The 15,006-nt window shown below is 36.6% G+C and overlaps 1 protein-coding gene across 1 annotated transcript in view; it reads left to right on the forward strand.

Moving 5' to 3' along the window:
* The window catches only part of CPED1 (cadherin like and PC-esterase domain containing 1), a 265,972-nt gene that overhangs the window by 130,954 nt on the left and 120,012 nt on the right, over nt 1-15,006 (forward strand). The window contains exons 11-15 of the mRNA XM_021699370.1: nt 192-361; nt 4,628-4,698; nt 7,043-7,093; nt 11,318-11,501; nt 13,380-13,548. Coding sequence (XP_021555045.1) covers nt 192-361; nt 4,628-4,698; nt 7,043-7,093; nt 11,318-11,501; nt 13,380-13,548 — 645 coding nt within the window. The remainder of the gene's footprint in view (nt 1-191; nt 362-4,627; nt 4,699-7,042; nt 7,094-11,317; nt 11,502-13,379; nt 13,549-15,006) is intronic.

A 15,006-nucleotide genomic window follows, 5' to 3' on the forward strand; every position in this document is an offset into this window, starting at 1 on the left:
TGATAGAAAGTGGCATTTACCTTGACAACTGCACAGAAAATTATATTATGATACTGACCATTGGTTTTTAAATAAATATCTGATTTTTTGAAATAGGTGAATAAAATAGAAAGCCTTTTCTAGTAATGATATCTTTTCAGTTATTTTCCATAACTTATTCTGATATTCTGGTTTTGAATATTTCTTCTCAGCTCTTTCCATCTACTACTCCTAGGATTCGATCTTTGATGCGTGAATTTTATGATAGGGCAAATCCTGTGGGACGACCTGGTTCAATCCTGACTCAATGCTGGTCTCTTATAAATGTATTTGAACAGTTTCAGCTCCTGAATAAAAAGGCACAGCTACATCCACTGGAATGGTAAGATAGCCACAAATTTGAATTGTGCAATCCAAAAATTCTCTAAAGATTGATTTCAAAAGATTTTGCCTACATTAAAGAAAGCAACAAAAAGAAATGTGTCCAAATATTTGTGCTCTGGAAAATAAGTTTCTTTAAAGCACTGAAACCATAACAATCCTAGTGGTCTTCAAACACTGTAATAAGAACACATCCAACAGTTTTTTATTTTTTTTTAAAGATTTTATTTATTTGACAGAGAGAGACACGGTGAGAGAGGGAACACAAGCAGGGGGAGTGGGAGAGGGAGAAGCAGGCTTCCCACCAAGCAGGGAGCCCGATGCGGGGCTCGATCCCAGGACCCTGGGATCATGACCTGAGCCGAAAGCAGACGCTTAACGACTGAGCCACCCAGGCGCCCCATATCCAACAGTTTTTTAAACCCATAGGACTTGACTCTACTACAGAGTAATGTTTAAAATTAAAAGTTTCAATCTCATTTCATTCTGTGATGTATATCCTTGAATTATGAGAGCATCAGACAGAAGGAATTAGGTGACTTTTTTTTTTTTTTTTTTTTAATGAACCATCAGTCAGCATGGAGCCCAAGATGGTATGATCATTTATTTAGAGAGTGTTTGAGGCGTGACTTTATTCTGGGCAAAATCTAGCCAAATTTCCAAATATGTCTGTCCCTGCCACAAGAATAGAACTTTTCTTTTTTAGAAGGTAGAATCTCAGAGGGAAACATTTGACCTCCCATTTCCACTTCCATTCTAATGAGAGGTGGTAATGAGGGGATGGGAGAGAGGATAGGCCAAGGTGAATATATTCACATCTCCTGTCCTTGTTGAGAAGGAACAGGGCCCAAGGCACTGGCTAAGTCGCCTTCTCTTTTATATGATGGAATTCAGGGAATATTTGACTTTTACTGCCAGGAAAACAGAAGCAAACCTAAACCTCCTAGGGAGATGAAAGACGAAAGGGCCATGCCATAATCGTTTATGTCTCTTGCAGTCCCTCTCAGGAAGGAACGGCTTCGGTTCTCCTGACTTGTCTTCATTTCCCTCTGCCTCAGGAAGTAAGGAAAGCGTTTCCATAAGAATTTTTTTTACAATTCAAAAATACAAATAATCGTATATTTGAAGAATTCTTAGGACATTTCCCAGGATCAGAACTCACTTTAATTGCCACGATGTTATGAAGTTGGCCTTATTCCCTCAATGCTCAGAAGTAGTAAGCCTGACAGAAGCCTTTATTTGCTTGAAAAGTAATTTCAAATAACAGAGCTCAGTGTCCATTTGTTTGTTCTTCGCCCTCACTCAAGTCATTCAAGTCTGTCTCATTCGTCATTATCAGTGGGGAATAGCAGACTTGATTTACCAAGGAGCCAATTTAGGTACTGTTTTTAACTTTGACTAAATTCCCTTGAGATATACAAGTTTTGGAAAATGTGTTCCCCAGCAAGTTTTTCTCAAGCTCCATATATGGTGTAAGGTTAAGGAAGGGACTTTTCCTAAATTCAGAATACTGCATTTAACCCAAACCCTAAGCCTAACCCTAACTGATTCCCTTTGAATAAGGGAGTTTATTAGTGGTCAGTGTTGAAAGTGGTCAGTGTAGAAGGGGTCAGGACTTTCTTGAATCAGACAGACATGGATTCAAATATCCCAATCCTAGAGTTAATTAATTATAGCAGCTAAAGTTTTGACACCTCTGAGACTCAATCTCCACATCTGTAAAATAAGGATTATACTACCTACCACATATTACTTCACAAGAATTACATAAGATAATTCTACATGGTATGTGGTATGCTGCAGCGCAAGTAGGTAGTAGATATTAATATTGGCCTTTCACGTTTCTCTACCATCCTAAGGTCACTTTAGGATCTACAGTGGAGGAAACATTTTTTCTTTCTTTTGTAGGAAAAGCAAGACAAGTTCGAAAGATTTATCTAAGTTAACACTGAGAACATTAAATTTTAGATCTTTCTCAAAAAGCAATTAGGTAAATCACTCTGAGAATGTTCCAAGAAAGAATACTCAATTCTAATTATCTTCAAATTTACCTGTGAGTATATGTATATTTAATTATCATCCTGCTGTGTTACAAGGAGGATGCATATCATACACATTTTCCAGATGAGGAAACCATGCCGAGAAGGTGGGTCATTTGCTCAAGCCACACAGCCCAGAGAAATAGAGGAGGGATTAGGACCCTGGCCTCACGTCCAAGGTCCACTGCTTTATTCCAGTATAGCCTGTAGACAGAAGGTCAGGTGTCATTCGTCATTGTCCTTATCTTCACAATGGTCACCTCCAGCTTTTTCTGTAGAAAAAGCCAATTTTACATACCTATGCCACCTGTGGGGATTAATGACTTCATGCTTCCTTTTATTTTTTAAAATTAGTTATTTATTTAAGTAATCTCTACACCCAGTGTGGGGCTTGAACTCACAACCCCGAGATCAAGAGTCACCTGCTCCCCAGACGGAGCCAGCCAGATGCTCCCATGCTTCCTTCTAGATAAAGATCATTTGCTTAGAACAACGAGGTGAGAAGAGATAAAGTCAGAAAAGCAATGGTCAGAAAAAGCGACAGTGATGTATGTCTCTGCCCAGAGGCTTAGAATCCAGAGGTCCCAACAGAATTAGTTTAAATCTGAACAGAATGAAAATATTAAAATCAATATTTGTGCATCATCTGCTAGTTTTCACTTTACAAGAAATAAAGTTGCAAGTGTACTTTGCTCTCCTCATAGGCTTTCCATGAAAAAGTCACATTTTTAAAAACAAATAATTTATTCACAAAATCGCATAAGGAATTGCTTCAGGATGCTTAACCATACAAAGCATCTTACTCCATTAAGATAGTAATTCAGGGGGCGCCTGGGTGGCTCAGTTGGTTAAGCGACTGCCTTCGGCTCAGGTCATGATCCTGGAGTCCCTGGATCGAGTCCCGCATCGGGCTCTCTGCTCGGCAGGGAGTCTGCTTCGTCCTCTGACCCTATCCCCTCTCAGGTGTTCTCTCTCTCTCAAATAAATAAAAATAAAATCTTAAAAAAAAAAAAAGATAGTAATTCAGTGTATGTGCATTTCAGGGATTTATCTTTTATGAGCTTCACTTAGAGTTTTTGCTTCACATGAATTCAGAGATTTTTTTTTAATTTGGCCTGGCACCCAGTCAACCTTCATCTAAACATATCTCACCCCATGCTTGCCTTATCTGTTCCTTCATTCCTTGGGAGAAGGGAAATATTTTAAAGTAAGTCCTAGACATTTTTCTTTTTCACCCCTAAATACTTCATCGTATGCATCAAAGAAAGAAAAGAGACTTTGCAAGTAAAACTGCAATAAAGTTATCACACCTTCCCACATCAGCAATATTTTTAATTCCTTGATTCTTCGTAATTTGCTGATGTTTCTATTTTGAAGGAACTGAATATGCCTATTCATCTCCTCTCTACCACAGTGCCCAGCACAATATCTGGGACAATAAATATTTATAAAACGTAACTTAACACAGAGCATCTGATTTCATCCTCATAGCATCGCTGTGAAATCAGGCCAGTGATATTCTCTCCATTCTGCTGCAATGGAAATGGAGAAAGAATCAGAGTACAACCCAGGAAAGTCCAACCACATCCTGCTCCCTATTCTCCGTCATCAGGACCAGCAAGTTTTCGGTCTGCAGTTTAGATTATTTGGTCTCAACTTGGAGTTCAAAAGCGATCTGGCCAAGCACTTAGTTACACAACAGAAAAACATGAGGCAAACACACCGAGAGGAACTAACCCTTACCATTAAGTACAGTTAGTCAGCATTTGAGGAGAGAAGACATGGCAAGACATAGGTCATTTTCTGCGTAGCGCCCTTACGTTTCCTAGATTATGTGTATGTTCTTCTGAGTCTGTGTCTCAGACTTTCCAGGACTTCTTGCTTCAAGACTGTGTGATTTTAGCCAAACAGATTCCAATAAGAATGTGTGTTCCCAATTCACTTCTGTTGGACCCAGGCTATCAGGGACTGCTCACTTTTGGAAGGAAGAGTGACTTTTTGCCCTGCTTTTCTTCAAATGTGCTTCTGCTGATTAGAGATGATGAAATTTCCACCCACCTCACTTGAGGCCAGATTGCTAGTCTTGAGGAATGAAATCCAGAAAGTGTTTCTTTGTGTTCATCAAAATATCTGTGCCCACACAGAAAAATAAAATAGTGCATTAGACGTAATTTCCATGAATTTTGTTCATTTCATTGATCCAGACTTGTTTGGCATTGCATTTGCAGGCATTCTTTCACAGAGGATGAGAACATTGAAAAACCACAAGTGCCATTTGATGCAACGAGAAATAAAAAAGGTAAAAAGGTATCATCTCACTTCTTCCGACATGAAAATAAGTATTGTGTGGCCCCCAAAATATATAAGAAAAATGTTTAGCTTCATTAGCAATCAAAAATGGAAGTTAAACTAGGAAATGCTATTTTCCCTCAAATTTGAAAAGATCTTTCCTCTTAAAGATCATAGAGTTGGGAAGAGTATAGGGAAATAAGTATTCTGCCACTGGTGCTGTTATAAATTAGAGCAGCCTTCCTTAAGGGGCCATGTAACAACAAATAAGAAAATCCTTAAAAGTTATTCTTACAGGGGCACCTGGGTGGTATAGTCAGTTAAGCATCCAGCTCGTGGTTTCTCCTCAGGTCATGATCTCAGGGTTCTGGGATCGAGCCCCATGTCAGGCTTAACACTCAGCTCAGAGTCTGCTTCAGGATTCTCTCTCCCTCTCCCTCTGCCCTTCTTGCACGTGCTGTCTCTCTCTCTCTCTCAAATAAATAAATAAATCTTTTTTTAAAAAGTTATTCTTACATCATAGAGGTCTCACTCCTAGATATTCGTTTTAAGGAAATAATTAAGAATGTACACAATAGTTTAGTTACATAAGTTACTAAAAATAAATTTAAAAATTTGAAACTACTTCTATTGTAATAATAATGAAATGAGTAAAAAAAATAAGCCATAGACTTCCAATATAATACTGTAAAGCCATTCTAATATTTCAGAAGAATATTTATGACATGAATGATGTTTATGGTGTGTTGTTAAATGAAACAATTGACTACAAGCAACATGGGCCTCAAGGAACATCAATGGCAATTGTGATTTTCTTTCCTAGACTTATCTCTACTTTTTCTAATTTTTTCTTTCTAAAGAACATCTGAGCTTTTGATCATACAAAAAGAAAATGCTTCTAATTTTAAGAATAAAAGATGAATCATGGAACACTACATCAAAGACTAATGATGTACTGTATGGTGACTAACATAACAATAAAAAATAGAAGTACCACGTGTCTACAACTTTTTAGAAATCAAAATTTTCCTATTACAAATCAAGGTTTAATACAATAGAGTGGTTCTCAGCATATGGTCCCTAGACCAGAAATATCAGCATCACCTGGGAAATTTGGACCATTCAGATCTACTGAATCAGAATCATACCTCTCTGTGTATGAGGCCCAGCACTCTGTATTGTAAGAAGTCCTTCAGATGATTCTGAGGCATGTTAAAGTTTGAGAACCACTGATTCAATAGAAGGAATTGGTAAGCCCAGTGAAGAACTGGTGACAAACTGCTATTCTGTGTCTTTCTCACTCCCACCATTTTTCTCTTTAAATAAATGATTAAAGCACTCTGAGTGTTTTTATTCATTCCTTTGTTCCATCAGTATTTAGTAAGGAGATTTTTATTTTTTATTTTTTTATTTTTTATTTATTTATTTGAGAGAGAGAGAGAATGAGAGAGAGAGAGCATACGAGAGGGGGGAGGGTCAGAGGGAGAAGCAGACTCCCAGCTGAGCAGGGAGCCCGATGCGGGACTCAATCCTGGGACTCCAGGATCATGACCTGAGCCGAAGGCAGTCGCTTAAACAACTGAGCCACCCAGGCACCCCTTATTTTATTTTTTTAACTTGTGTTATGGATTCTTTTTTTTTTTTACATTTTTAAAATTTTATCATGTTATGTTAATCACCATACATTACATCATTAGTTTTTGATGTAGTGTTCCATGATTCATTGTTTGCGTATAACACCCAGTGCTCCATTCAGTACGTGCCCTCTTTATTACCCATCACCAGGCTAACCCATCCTCCCACCCCCCTCCCCTCTAGAACCCTCTGTTTGTTTCTCAGAGTCCATAGTCTCTCATGGTTCGTCTCCCCCTCCAATATCCCCCCCTTCATTTTTCCCTTCCTACTATCTTTTTTTTTTTTTTTTTTACATATAATGTATTATTTGTTAGGTAGTAAAGAGATTTTTAGATAGATGTTTGGTTTACTTTAGAAACTTAAGAGGAAATGTCAGTGGAATCAACTGGATAAAATTTCTGCAATTCTAATGATTTGGGATATTATAGTCATAAAATCATGGAACCTTCATAGAAGGAATCTCAACATCACCCCCAGGCAATGGATGACATTTGGACCGTTCATTTTTCTCCCCTAATATTTTCCTGTTTCAAGTAATCATTCTCCTGAGATCTGAACCAAAGAACTTCTTTTATTTTACTGTAGCTTTCAGTTTAACTAAGAAGGGCTTTCTGATATAAGAAAAGTTAAACAATAAAAAGTATGCTGTTCGAGATTACTGAATATGTATTCCTTTTATTTTAATAGTTTTCATTTTAAATTAACCTTTCTTTTTTTAGCTGCTGTTCCACGAATCATGAATGAAACCAAAGAAGTTCATTGCAGTAATGGTGAGTTCCAATGAAAGTGTTTCAGTGGCATGATCAATAGCGAGGCATAGCCCAGCTTTGAATAAATCACCATTTTACCATATTTGAGTACTTTTAGACTGTAATGTATTTTAAGTAAATTTTTAGAAGTTTCTGAATGAGTTTATATGTCACTTTTGCATAAGAAGAACATCTTTAATTTTCTATTTTTGAACATGAAATGTTATGTTTATGTGTTTGTTTGTTTAAGGCCAGTGACTTTCAAACTCATTTTGAGGGGTCTTCAGGGTGCTAAGACTTTGCCTTGGAGACTGCTCAAGTGGATAAACTTGGCTTATTTGCTTTATACATCAATTTTTAGGACTCACACCACCCCACAGGGATTCCTTTTCTGCCAGATTGTTGACATAATGAATAGTACTTGAGTTGATTTTTTTATATAACAGAGAGTTTTTAATCTGATTTTCAGTTTATTTTCTTAAAATTCATGATTTTTTTTTACTAAGGTATGATCAAGAAAAATGGCATGTATATAATAATACATTTCAAGTATATAGATTTTAGGATTTAAAAATAATTTTCTTTACTCTGGTCAGTATTATTCCAGTGGCCTTGAAAATATATAATTCTAGAGAATCTAACTGACCTTTCCAAGATCACAGGGCTATTAAGTGCCTGAGCTGGATCACAAAGCTGGATCTTCCAATTCTTTGTCTAAAGCTCATGAATTATCTTAATACTTTATAACAATATGATGGAAAAATAAGAATTCTACTTAGCAGGTTTGCTTTTTGACCATGTATACATACATACATATATATATGTATATAGTGCTAAAACATACACTCAGAAAATTTAGCCTTTCACGAAAAGTCTATTCCAGTAAAATATAAAAGCTGGAAAAAATAAAATTTATGGACTAAGGTTTAACTTATTATAAATAAGAGTCTTCCAGTTTAATAAAATCTAATTTGTATCTTCTAAAATGCAATTTAATTCATTCATTATGTTTTAACAGTATCATTAAAATCTGGGTAGACTGAGAGGTTATACAATAATGTGGTTTAATAGAATCAACAAGTACATCCAATTAAAGAAAAATGGCATTTTAAATGAAGTATTGCTGATCAGGAAAAATAACAGATATGACTTACGCTGTTCCTTGCCTGCACTTTTCATCCAATCTCTTCCTCCTAGAAAAATACATGCACCTCTTGGGATACTGGTGCCTAGGTTATAGTGGGGAAAGGACTAGGGAGAAAACCAGGAGCAAGACGAGAATGCACATTTGTCAAGTGCTAGGCTCTGGGATAGATGCAGCATCAAGAAAGTCACTTCACCTCTTTGGTCTTCTATTTTATGATGTATAAAATGAAACAACTCTATGGGGATAATCTCACTTTTTTTCCATTCCCAGGTAACCTGCTGTAGAGGATGTGAACATGTTAGATAAGCTCTTCAGCTTAGTTCATATTTTTATGTTGATAAAAAACTATTCCTACCTGGGTCTGTATAATTAATCTGCCTACTTTCATGGCATGATCTAAGATTTAAAAAATAACTTGATGATGCCTCAGAACAGGTGGGATCATCCTTCAGAGTCTAGGCTTTTCTCGTGTTTAATATGAGTTACGATTATCCCTCAAGAGGGCAATAAAACTCTGTGGTTAAATGAATCCATTAAAAGCAACCAAAACTTCAAACGGCTTTCCCAAATACATTTGCCAAATAGGCTAAGCAGCCTGCTACCACCATAGCTCATGCTGGGTTCTCCATGGATCCGAGGTAAGCTGGCCTGAGGCGAGTTGGCACTGGGCTGGGAAGGATGCCAAGGAAACTCCAGGTGTTTGTTGGCAGCAACACTGATGATTCAGGTGAAGATGATATCAAGATAGATCAGCTTTTAAGCAGGGCTTTAGGATGCAGCACTTAAGCCAGAGTTGGAGAGTTTCTGATGAAACCAAAAACAAGCACTTGCTAGAATCTTGCTTAAGAGAATGATTACGCATTATGTCTCGTGTGGGGCTGCATTTCAGTGTTACAATGGGCAAGCCCCACTGGAAACTTTCACTGTTAAGTGAAAGTATAAACTGCAGGGAAATTAACTCTCAGTGACTGTTTTATAAAAATATGCCTTCTTAAGTTAAAGTACATCTTCTGTGGTTACTATTTTGAAAAAATAAATCTTCTACTTCATTATTCATTTAACTGGTTTTGAACATAAAAGTGTAATGCAAGTGTTTATATTCCCTTTCTACTTAGGAAACGGTCCTCTCAAAAGCACATTTTGTATCTCTGGACTCCAGCCTGTTTAAAATGTTATGTTAGGTTCACAGTCTCCGTTTGAGTCAGATCTTATGACCAACAATAGCCTGTTGAATGTGCTGGAAAAAATTTTTTTAAATGAATACATTATTAATAAGTAGTTGAACTCAAATAAAAAGCTACGGTCCTTTTCATGATGAAATCTAATAATATAATCTTGCCCTCATTCTTTAACTTTTTCTCTTTTATTGTAAAAATTTCAGGAGTTGACAATGATCGTCAAAATTATAGATGCAGTCTACCTACAACTATCAGCCAGATCAAATCTTTGGTAAAAAGTACAATCAATCAAATGGGTCATTTATCCAATTCCCTCAGTTGTTTAACCAAATTGACTAGTTGTTTATTTTTTACTAAGACTTTTCCCTACAATGAAATTACAATATATCTTTTGTATTATTACTTGTTCCTAATTTGCACCTGGATAGTTTTTTCTTTTGTCAGCCGAGAAAACTATAGAGTGTGGGTCAGAAATACACAAGGTTTTTTTCATTTTCATGTTCAGCTTTCATTTTCATACGTGTATGATAGTTGTACTGAGACACAGTTCTCAGAACTGGAATAAAATATCCATAAAGTCGGTGGCATCCACTGCCATGGGTTTGGAGGTATGTCTCCATGTCTGTCAAAGAAATATAAAATGGTTGGCCTTGATAGGTCACAAAGTCCAGGATGGAATGGGAGATGTGACTGGAGAGAGGAAGATGAGGAAGAGATTGTGAAATGCCTCTTCTGCTTTATTCGGAGCTTGTACTAGATTTTGGAGATAACGAGAGACCATTAAAGAATGGAAGCTGTTGCAGATCTGATTTTAGAAACCTCACTGTGATAGCTGTATATAGATAGAGGAAGGGACATGGTTCAGAGGATCATCGACTTTCTTTAAGTTCAGTGTATAGCTTCCGGCAGAGAATTCTGCATTATCTGTTTTGTTGCCATGTTGTTAAACATCATTTAACATTTTATTTAAAGGCAATAGAAGGATACTTTCATTTTACAGATTTCCATAGAATCCACTGGAATTTTGTTAACTACTGAAAAGTATTTATGGAACAAAATACTAATATTTCTTTGAAAAACATTTACTAAGCTTCTTTTGAGTAATGTGTTTATTCCAAATATGTAATCAATATAATTTAGTAGTAGCTGGTATATATGCCTATAAATGCATTTTTCTTTTTCTCATCAAGATACTTCTGTAAAAATTGGGCTACCACCTAGAAACACATTTTTAAAATGGCTTAGAATCAATGGTATGAAGTAATATGCTGAGTTCTACAGCAGGATTGAGGAGAGTATAACATTTCTTTCTCATACTTTAGGGCCCTTTCTTGGGTTGGGGTGACCAGGGCAGGGAGGGGGGTCTCAGAATGTCCTGCTGCTGTTTTTGTATCTGAGTGTTTGGTAAAATACTGGGTTTTACGTTCTTCACCCCTACTGCCTGTAAGCTACTATATCAATTCAATGGCAGTTTAATGACCTTCCCTATTAAGAAATTTTCCTCATTCCCTGCTGGTGCCCTTCTGTTCCCACTTCACAGAGTCATCACCCCCATTTACCAGTTGCTTGATAGATGCAATAAATGCCACGAAAATGTTATCAATCCACTGGTGAGACATTTTCCCACCTTCTCACCGCCTTTAAACTTTTAAGGGCCGAGCAAAAACTATCATCTATATAATGCCAACAAAAGTCAACAGCTGTTATATAAGGCAAGCTCTACAAAATTTGACAAATAGAAAATCCAGCTGAAGCCACAAATCAAATATAACCAGAGTGCCAAGTGGAAAATCAGCAATGATTATGAAGGTTGTTCAAAGGATTAAAAAAAAAAAAAACAACCTTAATCATATATGCTTTTTAAACATCTATCCATTTCACAGTTGTCTTTTCTTTGCCATTGTTGTTTTATTTTAACAGATGACACACAATGTTATATCAAGCAGATCCTCACACATCCACATTTGGAGCTAAATCCTGAATTTAACCCAAAGATCAAAGATTATTACTCTGAAGTCCCATTTGATGTGGTCACAGTGACAATTGGAGCGGAGACTTCTAAGTGTCAGTGCAAGGTGTACCTGCATGATCGGGCAGGACCAAGGTACGGGGATGTTGACCAGGGCTGAGTTGAGACATCATAGTGGGAAGCAAATATTTGAAGCAACATTTGAAGGTTGAGAAAAGCTGAAGCATCAGATTAGTTGGAGAGATTGCCAGGGTGTCATGTGGTAAAAATTTTTTCTTTCCTTCCACTTTTCAGGTGTCATGTGGTAAAAAAAGGACATATCAGTGCTCTACTGATCTGTTAACAATCTTCGATTTCAAGTTTTTATTTAAATTCAAGTTAGTTCACATATATGGTAAAATTGGTTTCAGGTGCAGAATTTAGTGATTCATCACTTACATATAATAACACCCAGTGCTCATCACAAGTGCCCTCCTTAATCCCCACTGTTTAGCCCATCCCCCACCCATCTCCCTCCATCCCCAGTTTCTTCTCTATAGTTAAGAGTCTCATGGTTTCCTTCCCTCTCCTTTTTTCCTTCCTCTATGTTCATTTGTTTTGTTTCTTAAATTCCACATATGAGTGAAATCATATAGTATTTTCTTTCTTGACTTATTTCACTTAGCAGAATACACTCTAGCTCCATCCACATTGTTGCAAATGGCAAGATTTCATTCTTTTGATGGTTGAGTAATATTCCATTATGTATATACCACATCTTCTTTATCCATTTATCAGTCGATGGACATTTGGGCTCTTTCCATATTTTGACTATTGTGGATAGTGCTGCTGTAAACTTTGGGGTGCATGTATCCCTTCAAATCAGCATTTTTGTATCCTTTGGGTAAATACCTACTAGTGCAATTGCTGGATCATAGAGTAGTTCTATTTTTTTAACTTTCTGAGGAACCTCCATACTGTTTTCCACAGTGGCTGCACCAGTTTGCCTTCCCACCAACAGTGTAAGAGGTTCCCCTTTCTCCACATCCTTGCCAACATCTGTTGTTTCCTATGTTAATTTTAGCCATTCTGACAGGTATGAGGTGTATCTCATTGTGGTTTTGATTTGTATTTCACTGACAATGAGTGATGTTGAGCATCTTTTCATGTGTCTGTTAGCCATCTGTATGTCTTCTTTGGAAAAACGTCTGTTCTTGTCTTCTGCCCATTTCTTAACTGGATTATTTAGTTTTGGGGTGTTGAGTTTGGTAAGTTCTTTATAGATTTTGGATACTTTGTTAGCAATGTTTGCATCTAATCTTTGTCACAGCGTTGTGACAAGAGAGGATCTTGTGATTTGAAATATTAGACTCATTAAGGGTAGCTTCCTTCTACCATTTCCCAACTCCTCAAGATTTTGAATATTCAGGGGTTGAACAAATATTTTGGTGACAATTTATGGACATACTAACACTAATATTCCTAGTCTCATGGGATTTTTTTTTCTATTAACTCTTTTGAGAGTCACCAACTCTTTTGTTTATAATTTTGAACAGAAGATAGAACTGTATTACATACCATGTTCATGGCAAGGAAAATACTCATGTTCCCATGCTGTGGGGAAGGAAATACATTTGGCATCCCTGAGAGCTAGGAAAGTCTAGTAGAAAGAAAAGAGAATTCAAGTCAGACCAACCTGGACACCAGCCCTGACTCTACCATGGGACTTTAGGCATAGAGTTGATATATTAAATGAGATAATGTATGATCCTGAGAAGTGGTTAATAAATATTAGTTTCCTTCCTGGTGATTGCTAGAGGACATGACTTGCTCTGCAAGATAATTGTTGGCATACCAAATACATAATTAAGTTTTTTTTCATATTTTAAGTTTCTTATGAAGTTGTATAGACCTTATCTTCTTTTGTGTACAAATTATAGGCATTAAATAAATATTGATGTATGAATCCATCATATATCAATATTTATTTATTCGTATGGACATATGAATAAATCTCTCTCTCTCTCTTTCTAGCTTTGCCAACTACCCTCTGGGTTTGGGAATGAACAAAATCTCAATGCTGGTGGTGGATGAATCTCCAGCACAGGGGGAGACCCTGAGCATGTATAAACTCACCATCTACAGAGAAGACCGTCCAAGTCTGCCCTTGTTTGAAGACTTCACAGCATGTGGTTTTGTGCAGGTAAGTGAATTCTACATTTGCACTCGGGTTGAATTGGGAGTGATCTGTTAACCCAGGTGAAAAATGCCAAATGAAAATTGTTAGGAAAAACATGTATGCTTGTAAATCCAAAGTGTGGTCTCATTTCCAAAGAGAAGGAGTCCCAGGCAGTTATGTGAGTTACCTTGTGAGTGTTTTTCTTTGTAGTGTGGTGGCTGCTCCCTACACTTCCTGTGCTCAGTGGACTTTTTGTGCTTAATATTGAAAAAAATGTCTGAGTGATCACACTGAGTTATAAAATTGATTTTACACTTGAGTTTATATTTCCATGTTAAATTGTGCTGTGTTTCTTGGATTTGTACCTGAATCTACTCTGAAATTTTAAACGAGGTTCAGTGGAGTTTATTTTAAAGAATTAGAGAAAAATTTACGAAGCTATTCCATGGAAGGGATACCAGATGAATGAAATTACATTTGCTTGAGTAGATTTATTTTTCCTGCACTTCTTGTATCTTAATCATTCCTAAAGGCCGTAGTTTCTCTTGTGACCACCACATACCACTTTGTAGCCCTGTTGATCTTGGAGGGTGAATGTGACCCAGAGACTTTGTCTTATTTGGTGGTTCTTTCCTCCATTTCTTCCCTTTGTTAGGATTCCAGGTATAACCTTCTACATTTCCTCACATCATGCACCCTCACTATAAGTGCTTCTGGGGAAGTAGTAATTGATGTTAGCATATCTCCTATTCAGTCAGAAAGCATAATTGCGAATATGTCGTGTTTCAGTGACTGATAACTTATTGGGAGCATTGAAGCACAGAGGATTAGTAAGAGAGAGAAGTAGCTGACTGAGTCTCAGTGAGTAGCATGAAAATGTAATGGCCAGATAAGTATTCTCTCCCCCTCTCCCCATTATTTGTCAGAGTATATTTATGCTCCTGCTAACTTGGCCTGATCACTCTTCTCCATATATGCTTCCCAATCTGGGTGGTGGTTACATCCATAACCAGGTGGTGTATAGATATGTGAAACATTCAATTAACTATGCACTTAAGATTTGTGCAACTTATTGTATATAAAATACATATAAATGTATTTTGCTATATATATAAATTGTATATACTGAATATAAATTATACTTCAATAATTTAAGAGAAAAACATTAGTAGAGAAGTATGTATTATCTTCCAAGACATGTTTCTCTTCTCAAATACTACATTCATCAGAAATAAGTTAATTACCATGCAATTACCTTAGACAATGGATTATATTAGGAATTTGTTACTATACTATGAAGAAAAATATTAGAAAATTCTTGTGGGCTATATCCTATAGATGATTGCAGAAAAGTATTTCAGTCATTTATAAGAATTCTTTCCAGAAGGTTTTAATTTAAAGTTTATGTGTGGTCCCACAGCAGTATTATATTTTATAACATGGAGAAGTGTGTAATAAGCACTAATATTTTTTTAGCCTTCC

Source organism: Neomonachus schauinslandi, chromosome 12 (assembly GCF_002201575.2).
Source record: "Neomonachus schauinslandi chromosome 12, ASM220157v2, whole genome shotgun sequence".
NCBI lineage: Eukaryota > Metazoa > Chordata > Mammalia > Carnivora > Phocidae > Neomonachus > Neomonachus schauinslandi.